Genomic DNA, 17,909 nt, shown 5'->3' on the forward strand with positions numbered 1-17,909 from the left:
GAGTAACAAGATTGTCAGAGAAACATGGCTGATTATCTCAGCTTAGGGACCTACACGTGGACTAGCTTTCTTTGCCATTGAAACAAAAGGGCAGCCAAGATGGCTTTTACTTCACTTAAACCATGAAGTTTTACAGAAATGAATTCATATGCCTCACTTTGCCCTACCTTTGCCCTGAACGTGAGGTCTTCTGTCAGTAGGTGCTTTTAATACTGATACACACAGTATCCAGCACACCATTTCCCACTTTCTATCTGATGAACACCAGGACCTCTACTCTCTCAGATTCTTTCTCAGAAAATGGTAGACTCCAGGTATGAGGAAAGCCATTCCTCCTGTAAGGCTGCAGTGCACATCATCACAGGAGGAAGCACTGACAACGCTCACTCCAGCAGCTGGGAACATAAACAAAACAATTAGGAAAGAAACAGCCTTGTAGATAAACCAGACTGGCATTAAGTCACCTTCCTCTGAGAAAAGACTTACTGTAAAGAAATTAGACTTTGCCTTGAAGAGACAGATCAAAGCACAGGAATGTCATTTATGTGGCAACAAAGGCTCCCTTCCCCACAACACTATCTGGCCGTGCTCTATGCAGTGACTTAAAACAGAAAGATGGTGGTTATTTCTCTCCATTTAGATATAGGAAAATTAAGGTTATAAAGGTTTGGCCAAAGTCCAGCTTACGTAAATGATGGTGCAACAGGGCAGTAAAGCAGAGCCTGGAGTCCTCTGCATGGCACCATGCTTATCTTCCAACCTTCTTTTTGACTTGACAATAAAAACAGACTCTCTGAGCAAGTGATGGGAGGCCCTCTATGCACTTATTTACTTAAATCACTCCAGACTTTTGTCTTCTCCAACCATCCTCTAAAAAGATTTACTGCAGTACTGCCAAAATTCTTGTTAAGGAGCATTCACCTGTGTCCCACCAGGTCTTGACACGGCGCTTGGAAAGGAGAAATGCACAGGACAAGCTCCCCAAGGCTAAATATCATCAAACATTTCAGCTTGTAGTTCTGAGAGAGGAAGAGATAAAGCCTTCTGGATACAACTGAACCAAGATAGCAAACAAGCAGGAAAACCCACTCTGTAAAAGTGCTCCAAATATTCCCTCATTGCTAAAGAGATTTGAAGGGAGAAAAGGCCCAGAAACAAAGCAGAAAACGGAATTCACGCGTTATCATGTTCTATGCCAGCAAATGTCTTAAAAGTCATCCAATGAGATGATGAGGCAAAGGTTGAAGTGCAGCAGCGCTCTCTGCCACCCAATGTTTTTCTGCCTTCCTGAAGCAGTGAATGCGGAAAGTACTGTGAAAAAGGGAGAGAAGACAATCAGCTTGATTAGAAACAGGGATTTCTTTGACACTGCAGCTCACCATGGGTGTTTCTCACTGGCTCCTGGCTTCTGTGCTCTTTCTGCCGCTCTCTGTAACAGCACAAGGTAAGTTGTTGGAGGTCTGTGACCACAGAAGAATAATCCCCTTGGCACCAGGCTGCTCCACTGCAGCCAGCAAATGATTTTTAGAGTCTTACTCTAGGACAACTTTGTTCAAGGGCTTTCTCTCCAAAGGTAACCAGAGGGACCTCAGTTCTTATCTAATTCTAACACAACATGGATTGCAGGCAATTTTGTAATTCATTTGTGTGGGGTTTTTTTTTTCCCCAGGATGTTCTGTCTCCAATAGCAATCCGAGTGTTCCTGAAAATAACAATCCTGGACATGTTGTGGCCAATATCTCTGTGGAACCAGGTTTCACTGTAACTATCGATCCTAGCTCTCCAGATGGCAATTATTTTGTCATCCAGGGGTTTGAGCTGCAGCTGAGCAAAAGCGTGGACTATGAGGTAAGCCTTCAGCGGGCAGACTGTAAGGATGAGTTGGGTAATGCTGGGATGCAGTGGGTTTCAGCCTGAGATCTTGGTCTTTCAGGAATTTGTAGCCGAAGTCTAAAGCATAAAGGCAATACCTTTGAAAAATAAGCCTATTTCAGATGGAAGATCAGCCCTTACACAGGCAGAGGACGTGGATGAGGGGTGGTTGCATGATATGCTTGTTGTAACTTTCTTTCAATAAATCTGTAAGAATAAAAGCAAGCAGAAGGTTTTAAACCAGAAGGGTGACAACAGCAGTGTTCAGAGCTTCCCAGGACTCATGTGAAAGGATCCCTGTTTGCCTGTTTCGAAATACAGTTCTGAGCAGTGAGGTGATGTGCATAAAGGCAGCGTAAAAGCTCAGTGTGTTTAGTTAGGATGCTGCTAAACTATTCTACCTCCCTGCCGAGTTCTGTATGCAGCCACAAGTGTCCTTAACATGCCTTTCCAACAAAGTGAAAACCCACGTTTGAGTAAAGAATAGCAGGCAAAGGTAACACCCTGCAGGCGATGCTGTACTTGCTGCATGGCACATTTCTGTTTCATTCAATTTAAAAAGAAATCTCTGTTTGAACTTACCTAAAGTAGGAGAAAATAGTTAATTAGCTCTTCTGCCATGTTACAGGGATCACAAAGAAGCTCTTGATCAGTCAGCTTTGACTCCAGTATAAAAAAGAGCCCAGTGTTGATGAATGGCTGTAAAAGAAAGAAGGGAATAGTTAGATATGTCTGAAAACAAGATAAAGCCCAGCAGCATTGCTGATTCAGAAAGAGTTGGTGTATTTCTAAATGTTTTTTTTTTTGCATGCAGACTGACCCTGTGCTGTTAGTGATCCTGACTTGTGACAACAATGCTGGGGAGGTGAGTGCTCTTCCAAACACTCAGTTCTGTTATAAGGCAGCACAGGGAAGCATGTGCATCCCTCATCTCGTCCTAGTGGCTCTGCGAATGGCAGGGATGGGAACAAATTGCAAACCCCCCACATAGTGGGTTGTCTGTAAATCATAGAATCATAGAATCACCAAGGTTGGAAAAGGCTGGAAAAGATCATCCAGCCCTCAACACAGTGTCCAAATGTCCCTTGAACACAGCCCCCTACAGCACCCACCCAAGTGTGCTCCTTACACCATCCCCTCTACCGCTTGGTAATCTGTTAGCAACCCCTAAGTCTCTTTTTTTCTCTTTGATTCTCTCGCTTTACTCCATCTGCAGAGTTACAGCCTGACAATTATTGTGACCATTCTCAATCTGAATGATAACAGCCCAGTGTTTCCGGAAACCAACCTCACCAGAGTTATACCTGAGGTAAGGATTTCACAGAAATGTGTTACCAAGTGCTGTGGGACTAAGGGATTTCTACCAGGGAGATGTCTTCAGCCAATTTCACAGAGAGAATAACCACAACAACTTTGTTTCAGGACACAAAAGTGAATGCAACCATTGTAGCCCGTGAAGATGTAACTGCTAGTGATGCTGACTTGGACATAATCTACTATAAACTCAATTCGACAGTGCAGGTAAGCATCTTTCTTCTTTGGGAGAAAAAAGTGTAGCTCTGAAAAAGTCCTTGTGTTTGATTCAGATGAGCCCCAGCTCTGAGACTAGAGGATTGCTGTATGGCATCTGGTTCTCCAGCATCTTCTCGGAGAGGTATGCGTTCTGCAAGAACCAAGTGTTGGTCTGGTTAGCAGAACATTGCAATTGATATTGCTGATACTGAAATTTTCTTGTTTATGGTTTTATCACACAGTACAGCTCAAACTCTCATCTAAGACATTTTGAGTCATGGGATTCAGGGAAGTCACAATGGGATGGTCTGTAAACAGATCAGGAGAGATCTTTGAACTTCATGGAGCTCAGAAATGCACTGAGTCAGAGAGAGAAAGTTGTTGTTGTTATCTTGTTTGTCTACAGAGCCAATGCGAAGTGGGGATAGCATGATCTGCCCAAGATTTCAGAAGTTTTTATCAAAGACAAAGGCAGACTTCATTTTCTTCTTGGTTTAAATCCAGAGGCAGCATTTTTAAACCTATCTTTGATCACAACTGCTAGTAGAGCTTTTCCATTTCTTCCCCCCACAGAACACCAACGATTATTTTGCCATAAAAGGAGTCAATAACCCTGAAATCTATTTACAAAAAGCGTTGAATTATGACAAATTTAACTTCGCAACATTGCTCTTGTATGCAATGGTAAGTTATTTTGGAGCATATTTTGGGTAAGTCTGAATGAGAGGTCTCTCAGATGGCAGGAAGGAGGGTAGATAGTGAGGGCAGGGGGTTTGGAGCAGCCTTCCACCTCCATAATCACATGTGACTGCAGCGCTGCTACCAGACCTGCATTCAGCCCACCTTTATCAGCAGAATGTCAGCAGATGATTGACTGAGCTAATTTCATGAGTTCATACACCTCAGACAGAATGGAGTTAGAACAGCTAGGGGACCTTGGGCCACTGGTTTTCCAGGTGGGATCTTCAGGCAATAAAACTGCATCTTACAAATACAATTTGCTTTTGGGTACAGGACAATATTGAGGGCACAAACGGAATCATTCATACAGCTACTGCAACAATTAACATAATTATTGAGCAAGCTGACACCAGACCTCCCTGGTTCCTACCCTGCACCTTCATTGACACAGAAAGAAGCATTTGCATCAGCAGCACCTATACTGGCAGAGTCAATATGTCCGAGATGTCGGTAAGAAGGCATGATAAAATGGTATCCCTCATGCTATTAGCACCTAATCATTGTCACGAGCTTGTGCTGATCTCCAGGCATAAACGCAGTCTTCATCACCCTGGAAAGTGAAAGTTTTCCTTCCCTCCCTCCGTCCCCAGCAATTAATCTGATTCTGCTCGGGTAAAACCAGCAGAGCCATGCTGGGATGGAAGAGCACAGGATAGCTCTTGGTGTTGTATCATATTATGTAATACTTTGCCTTTCCATTGCAGACTGAACCACTCACCTTGGAGCCAGGGCCCATCTATGCTATCGATCCTGACTACATTTTAAATGAAAAAATTGTGTACAGTATTGTTGGTGGTGAGTGGAATTTGTCACCTTCTCCAAACTGCATTACTCTTATATCTCCTACATTAGTTGCCAAGAGGACATACCCTAGGCAGCACATGAGAGTTAAGGGCCTGCAGATTTACCCCTCTGTTTCTGACACAGAAAAATAATTAAATGCACAGAACATTGTGGATTAAGTAGAAGAAACAGACTGTACAGAGAGGAAGATGAAGAAAACTTCCAGCCCATAAAACAAGCTTCACAAATTGTGTTTCAGAAGGACTTCCCCTCACTTTTGGGTAGTGAGCCATGTTTCATTTTTAAGCTTTTATACTTGACTTTGCCAGTCTGGTCACACCACTCTCACGCAGTCTTTGAGCTGAACCTAAAAACTCCCACATCCTCGGCATAATTTTCATTCATCATTTCATGCTCTTATTCCTCTGTTCATTTACCACAGTCTAATCTGCCTTGTTTTATCCTTGATTTTAAAAAGGTTACTTGAATACAGTGAAATGATTGCCCAATCATTGGCTGGGCCACTTGGCCATCCATTACATTCAAAAGACTATTTTTATTTATTTATTTATTTTTTGTGACAGTGGCTTCTAGATTAACCACCACGGCAAAGGCAGATCATACAGGTCAGGAAGAGTGATGACTTTTTTTATTCCACATGGTCCCATATCTGTGACTATCTTTCTGATAGTGAAGACATCATTGAAACTCAGATTCCATTTTGGATGTAGTGTGGCCTCAGCTTCCCACAGTCAGTGGGAACCCAATAAGGGAGATCTTGTCTAAATACAGCCTATAGCATCTAAGAGTAAGGAACACAAGCAAAAAATGATACTTATATGTTACTGTACATCCAGCATAGATGGTTTTATGATTCAGACAGAGAGCAGTGATATATGAGGCTGATTTTTACCTCTGTATCAGTGCAAGAAGGCTTCTGTGTCTAGGCTCCTTTTGTACTCAGCAGAGAAAAATAAGTGTTTCCAGAGAAGAATGCAACTCATAATGACCATATCCACAATTAGTCAGATAGGTAACAAGGCTGAGTGGAGATGCCTGTCCGCTAGATGCCTAGAGCTATTCAAGGTGAAACCCCACTCAACTGCTCTCTTAGCTTAGCTTTTTGTAGCCTCAGTTCTTAGCTGTCACCAAGAGGAGCCATGAGCTCCAGGTCACTTTATGAAAGTATCCCATGTTTGAATGGTCTTTCTGTTTCTTTAGGGAATTCAGATAACGTATTCTCAGTGGATGCAGACACGGGAAATCTAACTATGAACAAAGTAGCAACTTCTGCAAATTCATACCTATTACAGGTGATGGTAAGTATGATGACACTGCAGCAGAAATCCAGTATAGCTGGCTTTCTAGGCAGCAGGGATCTTGTCGTGTCAGGAATTGATCACATTAATAACGAAAGCTAACTTTTTCACATCCTTTTTTTTCTTCTTTTTTGGAAAGCCTTTAGACCTAGTAGTTGATCAGTATCTCATATCAGTTTTCATGTAAATCTTTTGCAGGAGTCAAGGCCTTTTCTCTTATGATTGTGTTGTATTTTTAAAGCAAGTTAACTGAGTGAGGACATCCTGCTGAGTTCAAAGCATGGATGAGTAGAAAGCTTTCTGTAGACAGGACTGGAGCTTGTGTCACAACAGTTAATGTCATTCACTCCTAAAAACAAGCTCCTCTTTTGGTTAAACTCCTCAGGAAAGAAGCTGAAAAGCACTCCTGCACATATATACCCAGGAAGTGTGGACTCTAAGTAACTGAACTGACCAAATCCCTCATGAAGTAGAGCAGACTTTGCCTGCTGGTGCTGGAATCCCAATGCTTTGCTCTGGAGCATGGTAATTTGTCCAGAGCTGACCTTACAGAGAGCCGCGTCCAGATGTTAGGACTAGACCAAGACTGTGTGGACAGCCAACAGTGGAAGCAAGCTTAACTACAAGGACCACAAGCCATAAGGTTCCCCTCCTGTGGCTCAAAGTTCACTGCAAATCATGGAAAGAAAGCTTATGGGTTGGAGCAGGTTTTGTATCAAGCCTATCCTTTTTATGTCTCATCACTAAAAGGAATGTCTCTCTCTTTCTCCCCAGGCCACTCAAGTCAACAACAAACAGAAATACTCCATAGCCAATGTAGAAATTCAGGTCATCAATAAAAGTGACCATGCACCACGCTTTGAGTCCGGAATCTATGCAGGGACAGTGTCTGTTGGTCTGGACCCAAAAAGTTTTGTCTTCCAAGCTGGTGGTTCTTCAAGCCCCCTGATGATAGCAGCACTGGATGACGATTTCCCTGATGTAAGAAATAGAAAATGCACTGAATTCTTCATCACTGCTTCGGCCTTAAAGTGGGATAAGCAAACGTGGGGAGGAAGTGGTGGGGAAAGACAAACACACTGTTTTCTCTAGTGTCCCATATATTTATCTGTAAATTCTACATAGATTAGTACCATTTGTGGTATGGTCTAATCTGGAGAAGCTGCTGGACTCCTTTCCTCCAAGAACAAGTCCCACTTAGATTTAGGTAGGTGAGCTGGTTTACTGCAAAACAAAATGCTTGACAAGATCAGAATTAGCCAATACTGTGAACAGGTCCAAATCTGAGCTTCTGAGAAGAGATAGAAAGGCAGGATCCCATTCAGAGGGGTCTTCTCTTAGCCAGGTCAAGGGTAGTTACTTGCGGACCAGTCTGGGAAGAGGAGACAGTCTGCAGAGAGCAAATTAGCAAGGTCTTGCAGTCCTGAGCTAGAAATATTAAACCTTCTCCCTGTAATGACTCATTTTGAAGGAGCCATTCCTAGAAAAAAATATTAGAAAAAGGGAAGGGGAAGAGATTAACCGACCAGCCGTTCTCTTCTTCCCTGTTAAACACAGAAAAGTGTGACAGTTTTAGAGACAAAGGAAATAGTAGCGCAGACCTCAGAAAAAGGATTGTCCTTCATTTACATGCCCCTTTGCATCCCTATTGAAGACAGAACTAATCAATTTTCTCATCTAGGAAAAGAGGTAGTGGCCTCAAGTTGCACTAGGGGTGGTTCAGGTTGTATATTAGGAAAAGATTCTTCTCAGAAACAGTGACGAAGAATTGAAACAAGTTGCCTAGGGAAGTGATAGAATCACTGTCCCTGGAGATGTCAAAGAACTGTGGAGTGTGGCACTGAGGGACATGGTTTAATGTGCACAGTGGCAACGTACTGGTGTTTGGACTTGATCTTTTCCTACCTTAATGCTACTATGATTCTATGAAAATTAGAAGATCCCTTGCACAGATGTGTTTTGTTTGTGGAAATATTAATGACACCAACACAAGCTGGTTGAGTCCTGGGATGTTTTTTGGACGCAAAACTTTTAGGATACATTCTTACCTTCTTATGATAGAATTATTTCCTACTCTGTACATCTGCTTATACTGAAGGCACATTTGACAAGTCCTGCTAACAGAGGCTTACAAACATGCACACAAAACACAGCGAGGTTTCATCATTCACTCTTCTGGTTTTTCAGAAAGTCAACCCAAACATTGAGTACTACATAAGGAACAACACCAATTTCACCGCAACCAAAGATGGACTTATCCTGACTAATGTGATACTGCACTCACTGGAGACTGCAATCATGGAGGTAAGCAACTTTCTTTATGACCTTAGCCAGGATTGTGGAAAGAAGGGAGAGTAACAAGAAAGGAGTAACAAGGATGGGATGTCATTAGATAAAGGCCAATCTTTGCCCCAGCCATTTGTATCACATATATATAGGGATGGAGGAAGATGAAGTGATGGTTAATGCATGATACAGGCTGTATCTGGCACTAGCTGTAAAATCTTTTCTTTTATCCTCCTGTGGAAGATATCATTGGAGACAAGCTATTTTTTTCCCCCACGCAGGCTGTTGCAAAAGATACAGTGAGTCTACAGGAGGGAAGCACTGTAGTAACAGTGGAGATCACCGCTGCCAAAGGTAGATTGGGTATCTTTTGTATTCTGGTTCACTGACCTCAGACTGAGTTATCCCACCAAGCTGAGCTAGCTTCAATGGAGGCACAGCACAGAAGGAAGAAGGAGCTGAGTGTGGTAGAGCTCCACGTCAGGTCTCTGGGCTGTGTCTCCCTAGGAGACATGATTAAGAATTAAAAATTCACTGACGTTTTAAACCCTCAACGGCTTATTAATGATAAACTGAGAGTGCAATCAAATGCAGAGAGAGTATTCAAAGTCCATTGTCATAAACAGGCCAGTAGGAGGAAAATGCTGTGTTTCATTAATCATTAAACTTTAAAGAGATAAATTTACATTACAAAACGAAGCTGGAGATCTTAAAGAAAGAAACCCAATGACAACTACAAGCAAAGCTTAACCCTGTAGAAGTTACTGTTATCACCACTGTAATGTGGATGATCTCCATACAAACATACTTATGTTGACCAGAGGCTGAAAGCATAAACTACTCCTACCAATTTTTCCTGTTAGAATCACTCTGCCCTGTGAGAGAAATTAAAGGTCTTAAGGATCTCTGTGACTACTTTTCTTCTCTTGGAAAGAAAAGGGACTTTGCCCAGTTCCAAAAGAGCCTGACAGCTCTAGTTTAGAAACTGGAATCAGCTTTAAGAAGGAAACCGCAAGAAGAAATGTAGCAAAACTCCCTCATGACGTGATCTCTTTCTTTCTCATGGCTGTTCGTATCTTTGCCTTCAGCATAAGAAGGATACACTACTGTACTTCCTACTGGTAAAATATAAAGAAGTCAGACCTGACCTGGTTGTTCACATTGACATCAGAGTCAGTCGTTCTCCTTCCAAGAAGCACAGCCTTATTCCTTTTCTATATTTTGTTTCTATATTTATATGCCCATCAGTGCCAAAGGTGAAGTTTCACATTAAAGAAAGCTTTACATTTTCACAGACACGTGTCCAAATGTATCTTAGTTTTGCTTGATAGTGGAAATGCATGAAGTGGGAACAGACAGGATCTACCTAGTTCTAATTCTGTTTGTCTAACACGGTTGTGCATGTATTTGCTTATTTAAATTGTGTGTAAACATCGTATACTTGTAAATGGGTGCTTTTTCCATTTCTTATAACTGCACACAAGTTATAATATTCTTACAAAAAACCTGTTCTTCTTGGACAGCTACTGAATGGCCTTAGATCTCATTAAATATCCCACTGCCACATTCTGCAGCACAAGATGCTTCTCTGCCCTTCAAAAAGTGTTTGGATCTTTCCCCAAAGGGAAACATTGTGGTAAAAAAAGTTGGTTGACACTGCTAGACCTCATAACACTGTTTGTTTTTTTTTTTTTCTTTTCTTTTTTTTCTTGTAGCTGAAACCTCTGCCTCTGATAAAATATACACTGCACAGGATATGGGTATCTTAGGTGGTATCTTAGCTGCGTTGCTATTAATTGCCTTAGTCTTCCTTGGAGTGATGATATATAAACAATATGGAAACACAGTCAAGTTCCTGATTAATAAAAAAGTAAGTACCTTCTTTGTACCTGGCCCCTGTTTAGATGTTGTTAGGGACCCGAGGAGGATTTCAAGTATGGATGGGCTTTCCAAATATTACACATATGTGTGAAAGTGATGATCCTTGTGGGCCCCTTCCAACTCAGGGTATTCAGTGATTTTATGCACTGATTCATCTCTGACTCCTCAGGTCTTTGGCAGCCTCATAACTTCTATGCTCAGGGCTCAGGTTGTCAGACTGGATGATGATCTCTGCTTTAGGATGAAGAATCTCAACTCCCCTGAAAGGAAAACTGACTTGTTTGCAGCTGTAAGGAGCATGCCTTGGAAGGAAGGTGTAATAGCATTCCAAGTTGTGGGAAATTATCCCTTGTGAAAGTTTTTTTTTTTTTTTCTCTCAGTGCAGAAAGTGAATATATCTCCACAACTACCTTGCTGGTTTATGCTGGGCAAAATCCAGCCAAGTCACTTCAGCCACACTCCTCCAGCCAATTTCTTTTCCTTTCACTACACTCACAAGGTGTCTCTTCTCCTGTAGTTCTCCAAGGATTTCCCTGGAAGCTACGACAACCAAGCTTACAGGCAAGACGAACATCCTGATCTGAGTGCCAACAAGCAGGAAAGCACAGTAACCAAGACACAGCAGCCATCACTTTTCTTGACACCTTCTAGTGAACAAGAAATTCATGGACTTCCACAGACTTCCCCAGCTTTCACCATCATTTCTGACCAGAAGGTGGAAGAAGAAGAGGAAGAGGAAAAGGTGGAAGAGGACACTAAACATGAAAAAGAAGTGAAATCTATCCTCAAAACAGACAGGAATGAGGGGGACCCAGGATACAAAGCTGTGTGGTTTAAGACCGATGTGGATCCAAGTGGAGAGAATGTTGAAGTGATTAATGACAATGCAGCAGATTATGATGATGACAGTGACCAAGATCTGCGTGAGAATGAGAAGGAGGAAGAAGGTTACAAGGATGACCACCACTGAGATCTGGGAGTGTTCCTTGCCTCAGACAGCTCATCATTCCAAGCTGCAGAAGTGTCAGTCAACATGTCTACCAGAGATGACAGCGATGCATAATGGAACTAGGTCTGCAACTATCCCCTCACCAAAATGGAGAAATGTCCATTGCTTGGGTGAGACAGAGCCCACCTTTCTGCTCAGGGCAAAACTGAAATGCAGGAGGACAAAGTTGACTGTCCTGCGTGCAGAGATTAAAACCAGAAGGGATTATAACTAATTCAAACTTCTAGTAAGAACTTGAAATATGGCTTGGGATTTTGTATGGGGAAAACACGTCCCATCCTTCTTCCTATTTGTCCTAGGGTCCCCTACATCACATTTCCCAAGCTGATAGGTATATGGGAGATGTAGCTGAACTGACTTTGAAGCATTTATCTCAGTTCATGGTAGCAACTTAGTTGTATGATCCAGTGCTTTCATCTCCTCTTGGTGGGTAAGTGAGCCTGCTCAGCTGTTCCCTTTAGGTGTTGCATGTTGACGTCAGCTGCAAGACATTAGCCAATGCAAGTCACTCCGATCCTGCTGTTGCTCCCATGACTTCAGGACCTGGCTCTGCTCTCTGCATCCCAGCAGGAGCAGCTAGCATGACTCACTAGGGACACCACTGTAGATCTCCTTTCTGCCAGAAAATGAACATTCACATGATTGGGAGATGCTGTTTCCTCTGCTGCTGATAATCAAGGACTGATAACATATTCTTTACTGAAAGAATCTGTCATTTATTATTCTTTGTCACAAACCATTAATTGCGTGTCCTTCCTTGGCTGTATCCTATGTGTTAACGCAAAGAGCTCCTGCCATAGCCTGTCTACAGAATGTCAGGTGTATTTCCAAAAAGCAAAAGATGTCATTCCAAAGGTGTATTTCCAAAAAGGAAAAGATGCCATTCCAAAGTGCTAGATGTGGATCAGCACATTGTTTCCCCTGTCCAACAGGACTCAAGGTGTTCCTTTTATCATTGCTGCTGAAAGTGGAGGTCAGCAGTCCTCCACACGCCTCACTTAGTGTAGATGAAAACCTCTTCGCATCCCCATTTTTTCCATTCACAATGAGCCCAGCAGGCTCTTTTGATGGTAAAATGCCATCTTTCAGGCTTTACCTAGAGCCAAGCTGCAGCTCAAAAGCAGAGGTGGTCCACTGAGAACACGGAAAGAAACAACAATAAATAATCCTGCCTGTGACCTATGGGCTATTCTCCGCAACACTGTCATTGCTCCAGATAAACCTGTGAGAGGGAAACCAAAACATAACTGCTGGGCTTCTTGTCTACCCCAAAACATAAGACAATCAGTTCCCAGCAGGCTTTCATCCTCTTTGTTTCCACTATTTTTTTTTTCTTCTTTTTTTTCTGTACATTTCCCCATCTTGCTGTTGCTAGTGCTCAGCTCTGCCAGGGTTTCTCTGGAAAGAGAAGCCCTGCTATGTGGACTTCAGGAAGTGCACTTTCGCTCAAGGTAGAGACTGAAATATGGGAAGGCTTTCTCCTTACTGCAATAAAGTTATTTGCCCAGAAATACTGTTGTTTGTCTGATAACAGAGGGTGGGGAGAGTGCCTTATATTTACCTTGCAAGCATAGTTCCTCTGGTAGCTTAAGGTTATCTCCAGCGAATAGTTTCTATGGGGCTGTGAGAATTCCCCAGTAATTGCTAATTGCTAGCCCATCATATCCAGCCATCACCAAGAGTGAGGGTAGAGCTAAGCCTGTCCTCAAGGCTGTTGCTACACTTGGAAAGATTGATAACAGGTGGGTGAAAACAGAGTGTTTCTGCTGTGACTCCCTTTCAGGCCTTTGCTTTTGTCACTTAATCTGTCTCAGGGTCCAAAAATGAACCACCAGCTTGCAGTGCCCCAAGAACTGGTGTTTAAGAAGGTGTGTACACTGGAGCAAAATGTCTCAGTGGCTGTGATTTTCATAGCACAGGATGGTGTCCCACATCAGTAGTTGACATAATCTGGTCTACATGGAAAAGGGATGACCTTTGTGGAAGGCAAGCAGAAAACTGAACTAAGTGGCTGTTGCACTCTTAAAACAGCAAGTTCTCACCATCAGATAGGCAAAGGGAACAGGCATAGCACTGTGTTTTCTAACACTCGTGGATATGGGAAGAGATTGCAAAGGGTAGAAGAGATTTGTGAGAGGGAGCAAAGTGCAGATAAAAACAACCTGGTGTTTATAATCTCTTCTGCCCTCACAACTGGGACCAGTACTTACCAGAACTCATCTGTTGTTATTCACAGTTCTGCTATGTGGGTTACAGTTCGCTGTTCCTTCCTCAGTGCACTATTGAGAAACCTTGAATTATTTCAAGGCATAATGACCTGATAAGTGACTGACTGACATTGAGAAGAAGTGCTGATTGCCAGGTTGTGTCTGCCTTTAACAAATGAGGAAAAACATTTCTGGGAGAAATGCTGACGTGCAAATGTGTAATACTGAAAAGCAAGGAACATGGGCCAGGCCCAAACTTGCCCTGGTGGACTTAAATATGCACAGCTAGTGAATGCTGGCCTGGTAGCTATTGTAGCATGGCGAACTGACACCACCACCATGGTGATGCATGGAGGAACACATGCCATCTATCCTGGATCAGCTGCCCTTTAACTGCACTAGCACAGAAGTACCTCTCTCAAAGCTGCTCAACCCAGGACTGCAAATTCTCAGCAGGCAGAGATGTTCCTCTATCTATGTGCATGGTTGGACATGCAGCAATGGGCACCAGAGATCGGCTGGTGGCCTCTGTCATTGTTATTCACCTGTTCCCCCAAGTTTTAGCACTAACCTTCAGCGGAGTGTGTGCTATGGTAGGCAGCAGGTCCCCTAAAGAAAATGTCCTTCCTGAACATGCCCATGGGAAGGATCTCTTCTCTCTTACTCCTCACACCGGTACACCAAGGTATTTTCCTAGCACTCTCCATGCAAGTGGTCACTGTTTCCCTTCTCATTTCCTTCAGCATTTTGCTGGCTTTGGGGTTACCGGCGACATAACTTTGCTTTCACTTTTATATTTTGAGACTGTTTACTTGTGAACTGTCCTCCTGAATGTTTTCCAGCAGTATGTAGCTCCTGGTGACTGACACAGCGTAGCTGTTTCATTCTTCCCCTTTGCTGTGCCATACGTGATCCAATCCTTTCTGCTGGCACAATATTTGTACTCTGTCTGCCCTCTCCTGCTGTGCTGTTTGACTTTTGGACATATGCATTGGCACACTGATGAGTACCATCAATTTGCAATCTGTTCTCGTCTGTTGGTGCTTTGCTTTCCCCCATTGGTGTGCTTCTCATGCTTTTGGCCATATGTATTGACATGCAGCTTGAATCTGGGCACCTTTGCAATCCGTTGGTATTTTCACTTTCCTAAACTTGGCACACAATTGAAATCCCTTAATTTTGCCGCTCACCTGTGATGCTCCCTGTAGGCACTTTGTTTCTCTGCAGCCCAAGCTGCTCAGTCTGTCCCTATGCAAGCTCTTATGTTCATATTCTTTTATCCTGAAACGTTCATTCTGGAAAAACCCAGAGCTCAGTGTTTTTATTAAGACAAATTACAATAGAACTCAAAAGGAAAAAGGTGTGATCAAATAATGCCACATCACATGGAGAGCAAAGGTATCTGTCTTTAATTCTGCACAGCTTGAATTAGAAAGCTGAAAGAGAAGGTGCTTCTGCTGGCTCCTACCTGTGCTTGGTCATTCCTTCAGTCATACAGTGAATTGAGATATATTGTGAGCACGAAGCTTTCCCTTGAAATTCTTCTCTTTGGATAACAGTCCCACATATCATGGAACAGATTGGGCTCAGAGACCCATAGTTCACCCTTCTAATTATGTTGCAAAAGATCGCAGCCTCACTGATAACATAGTACACGTTCCCAATAAAAAAGCAAAAGAAAATCTGTCCTTTGCTTCGGCACTGATTTGACATACAAAGTTCAGAACACTTTCAATCATTTTTCACTCGCTCATTCCTTTTGGGTGAGATTTCAGATTTCATTTAAGAAGCAGTCCCATATTTCTTGTGTGTTTGGTTGCCCTGGAAAAAACTTCTCCTGGGAAGCTGGCCAAAGACGAGTTCTCTACGGGTCATCTGTTTGTACCATGCTAAGTTCTGTGAGATGTGAATAGTTACGAGGTCTCCTGAAGGCCTTCTTTCTGAATCCAAGGGGTGTGGGATGAGGGATGCCATGGCCAAAGGGAAATGCACTGTGGACCTCTGCAGTGGTTGGTTATGGACCTACCAAGGCTGAGCAGTCCCACTGGTTATTTGGAGAGGAGTGCTCGTTGGAGCTGTGTGCAGCCTTTGGGATTCAACGTGGAGAAGTGTCTCCTTTTCATGGAAAGGATGCTGGCCTTGAGAGTAAGAAATTCAAGAGAAGCTGGCCCTACTTTGTTATTATCAGGTCTTTCCTAGCTACTTAAAACCCTTCTCTCTGGATCTCTTTTGCCTCCTTACTGGCCATTTTCTATCCCAAAATATACATGACTTGTGACTCCAAGTGGTCTTTAACACAATTACCACGGAGGGGAAGAAATGAGATGTGGGTCTTCCAGATGTTAAATTCCAGTTTTAAATGCAAAATATAGGCAGAGAGTAACAGTTCTCAGTCAAAGCAGCTAGCTTGTGCCTTGCCTCTAATCATAGACTTTGCTAATCATAGACTTTTTTTTAGCAATCTTAAAATATCCCGAATTGGAAAGGACCCACAAGGATCATCAGGTCCATCTCTGATGAGACAAATAAAGGAAAAGAAGGCAAAAATCCCGCAAGCTCCATTTTTCACCATTATTTTACATGAGAGGAGTGAAAAGTTTCATCCACCAGTTTAATATGAACATAGAATGTCAATAAATTCCAAGTACATTTCTAAGATTCATTTTTCAAACATACGAATTAGACAAATCCACTTAAATAATGATTTTGTTTATGCTTTTCTACTTTTAACATCAGTAAATACAGACTCAGTACTTATTATCTGTCAGTTATGCTTGTACCTATTCAAAGAAAACTTTGTTTTGTAAAGATTTTTTAGGCAGTTATTGTTAGTTGTTATTGTCAAGAGAGCTAATAAAACTTAGCAGCAGGCAGAGCTCAGCCTCTCAGTTATTGCCTTTTAAAGCCTCTACATCTCATGATCTTATCTTGCCTTGGACTTTCCCTGATAATATTTTTGATTTGATGGGAAGTAGTGAATGAATTCCTTTTTTTTTGCTTTCATTAGTGAACTGTCTTTATCTCAACCCATGAGTTCTCACACTATTGCCATTCTGACTCTCCCCCATCACACCCAAAGAGAATGGATTTTTTCTGCCTTCTATCCCACATTATTTTTAGAAAGACAGCTAAGAAAAAAATAAACAGAAAGAAGAAGAAAATGTATTTCTTTATGTTAAAGTCTATCTGAGAGTATACTAAATTTGGTTGGACATCTTGTCTATTTAGTCTGGGAATGTTGACTAACTTTGCCTTATTGTAGACAAAACAATCATCTGTAAATATTTGCATGAAAAAGAAAAGTACGCTAAGTGACAGAAATGTTTTTATAAAGTTGTTTGGGTCAGTCACATGCCTTTAGATAAAGCAAAGTGACAAAACATGTTTCAGTAAGCTTCTTAATAAATGTAATAGGCTCAAATACAAATATTATGAGGAGCACTGTGGCTGTAAAGTCTGACCTTTTCTGAGGCCGGCATGGACTGGCTTGTATATTGTTCCTTTCTTTGCAGGACTGGGAAGCATATGTGTTTCACGTTAAGTGTTTTTGATTGAAAATAAGCCTATGATTACCTTCAAAATCTCATATTTAAACTCTGAAGTCATTCATACGTTTTTGAAAGTTTAAGACTACAGTACAATCTGTTTTAGTGATGCAAAAATCAGCAAAGGCAATCTGTCTGATAAATGCGAACCACTATGGAACAAGTTACACAGAGCTAGGAATCTTCAATTCTTACCTGCTGGAGTTAAAAACTAAAATAAAAAAGAACATCAAACTTTAATCAGCTTACCATAGCCTTTTCCTTGTACATTCAAAATGCTGTATCACAAATTTAGAATAATATTAGCTAAGGGACACATAGCTAAGAGTGAAAAACTGTCATATTATTTTGTTTATGAAAAGAAGCATTAATTCACACAGCATGATTCCCTAAATGTATATCAGATTTAAAATATACTAACAAACTGTATATAATGTAGGAATATAGAGGAATAGGTAGGAATAGGGGAGGTTTACGTTAGATATTAGGAGGAAGTTTTTCACACAGAGAGTGGTGACACACTGGAACAGGTTGCCCAAGGAGGCTGTGGATGCCCCATCCCTGGAGGCATTCAAGGCCAGGCTGGATGTGGCTCTGGGCAGCCTGGCCTGCTGGTTGGTGGCCCTGCACACAGCAGGGGGGTTGAAACTAAATGATCATTGTGGTCCTCTTCAACCCAGGCCTTTCTGTGATTCTATGAATATAGCTCATATAAGTTCTTTTTTGTCTTCTAAAACTTTTCCACTTCTAAGGT

At 42.0% G+C, this 17,909-nt stretch overlaps 1 protein-coding gene across 1 annotated transcript; it reads left to right on the plus strand.

Moving 5' to 3' along the window:
- The first annotated feature begins 1,295 nt into the window (after positions 1 to 1,295).
- Positions 1,296 to 12,914, plus strand: CDHR5 (cadherin related family member 5). The gene is made up of 14 exons (XM_042882094.1): positions 1,296 to 1,444; positions 1,670 to 1,848; positions 2,687 to 2,737; positions 3,089 to 3,181; positions 3,295 to 3,393; positions 3,958 to 4,068; positions 4,399 to 4,575; positions 4,830 to 4,920; positions 6,130 to 6,227; positions 7,002 to 7,208; positions 8,415 to 8,531; positions 8,795 to 8,867; positions 10,229 to 10,383; positions 10,912 to 12,914. The coding sequence occupies exons 1-14, from the start codon at positions 1,381 to 1,383 to the stop codon at positions 11,362 to 11,364; spliced, it is 1,968 nt and encodes a 655-aa protein (XP_042738028.1). The 5' UTR covers positions 1,296 to 1,380; the 3' UTR covers positions 11,365 to 12,914.
- The last annotated feature ends 4,995 nt before the right edge of the window (positions 12,915 to 17,909 follow it).

The sequence above is a fragment of the Lagopus leucura genome, unplaced genomic scaffold (genome assembly GCF_019238085.1).
Source record: "Lagopus leucura isolate 7727_CA_CO unplaced genomic scaffold, USGS_WTPT01 Super-Scaffold_100033, whole genome shotgun sequence".
Lineage (NCBI taxonomy): Eukaryota > Metazoa > Chordata > Aves > Galliformes > Phasianidae > Lagopus > Lagopus leucura.

Coding starts and splice junctions, on each gene's coding strand:
- CDHR5 (XM_042882094.1), top strand. CDS start 1,381: ATGGGTGTTTCTCACTGGCTCCTGGCTTCTGTGCTCTTTCTGCCGCTC. Junction 4,576..4,829: donor TCAATATGTCCGAGATGTCG/GTAAGAAGGCAT, acceptor TTTCCATTGCAG/ACTGAACCACTCACCTTGGA. Junction 8,868..10,228: donor GGAGATCACCGCTGCCAAAG/GTAGATTGGGTA, acceptor TTTTTCTTGTAG/CTGAAACCTCTGCCTCTGAT.